The sequence below is a fragment of the Ciona intestinalis genome, unplaced genomic scaffold, assembly GCF_000224145.3.
Source record: "Ciona intestinalis unplaced genomic scaffold, KH HT000698.1, whole genome shotgun sequence".
Classification (NCBI taxonomy): Eukaryota; Metazoa; Chordata; class Ascidiacea; order Phlebobranchia; family Cionidae; genus Ciona; species Ciona intestinalis.
The window spans coordinates 236-915 of NW_004191019.1; the positions used below are offsets into that span (position 1 = coordinate 236).

Consider the following 680-nt stretch of genomic DNA (forward strand, 5'->3'; position numbering starts at 1 on the left):
CGCAAAAGAGAGAGAGAGTGTATCGTGCTCTCTCCTTTGCCAACATTGGAGATGTGCGTTCTACCCTTTTTTATTTCTGTGGTTCTACCATAGATACCTAAACCAAAGATACATAAACAATGTATCTCTGTTTATGTATCTCTGCCTAAACATATGTTTCTACTCTTATTTTATTTCTGTGGTGGCCATATGTTACAAACTGATTTCTATGTTCTTTGATATGTTACAGACGACACGTGACAAATCCAGTATTGTTTTTATTTTGATAAAAGTGTACTGTACACAAATGTCCTGTTTTTTAGCATAACTCGTTAGTCAGTCAAATATACCATAATCTGTATAGATCATATTAACAAAAGTGAATATTTTCGCAGGGCAATGCAGTTAGATAATACGAAACGCATTTCTAAGTGGTATCATGGTGGACTTGCATCAGCAGCTGCAGCATGCTGTACCCATCCTTTAGACTTGTTAAAGGTAAAAACTTGTTTTAAAAACCTAAATAGTGAATAGTAATCCCTGTTATATTTGTCCAGGTGCATCTACAAACTCATCAAGGAACCAGAATTGGAGGAACACAGATGGCGGTTAACATCATTAGATCACAAGGATTAACTGCATTGTACAATGGATTAAGTGCTTCTGTTGGCAGACAGGTTGTTATGTTGTATTATTAACAT

General features: G+C 35.6%; 1 protein-coding gene across 2 annotated transcripts in view; it reads left to right on the forward strand.

Annotated features, from left to right (window-relative positions):
- Positions 1-272: 272 nt before the first annotated feature.
- LOC101242998 (mitochondrial dicarboxylate carrier-like) overlaps positions 273-680 on the forward strand; it is a 2792-nt gene continuing 2384 nt past the window's right edge. The window contains exons 1-2 of one of the 2 annotated variants that reach the window (XM_004227400.4): positions 273-477; positions 537-656. In XM_004227400.4, coding sequence (XP_004227448.2) covers positions 379-477; positions 537-656 — 219 coding nt within the window. In that variant the 5' untranslated portion in view covers positions 273-378. The remainder of the gene's footprint in view (positions 478-536; positions 657-680) is intronic. The other variant, XM_018816757.2, reaches the window with a different exon arrangement.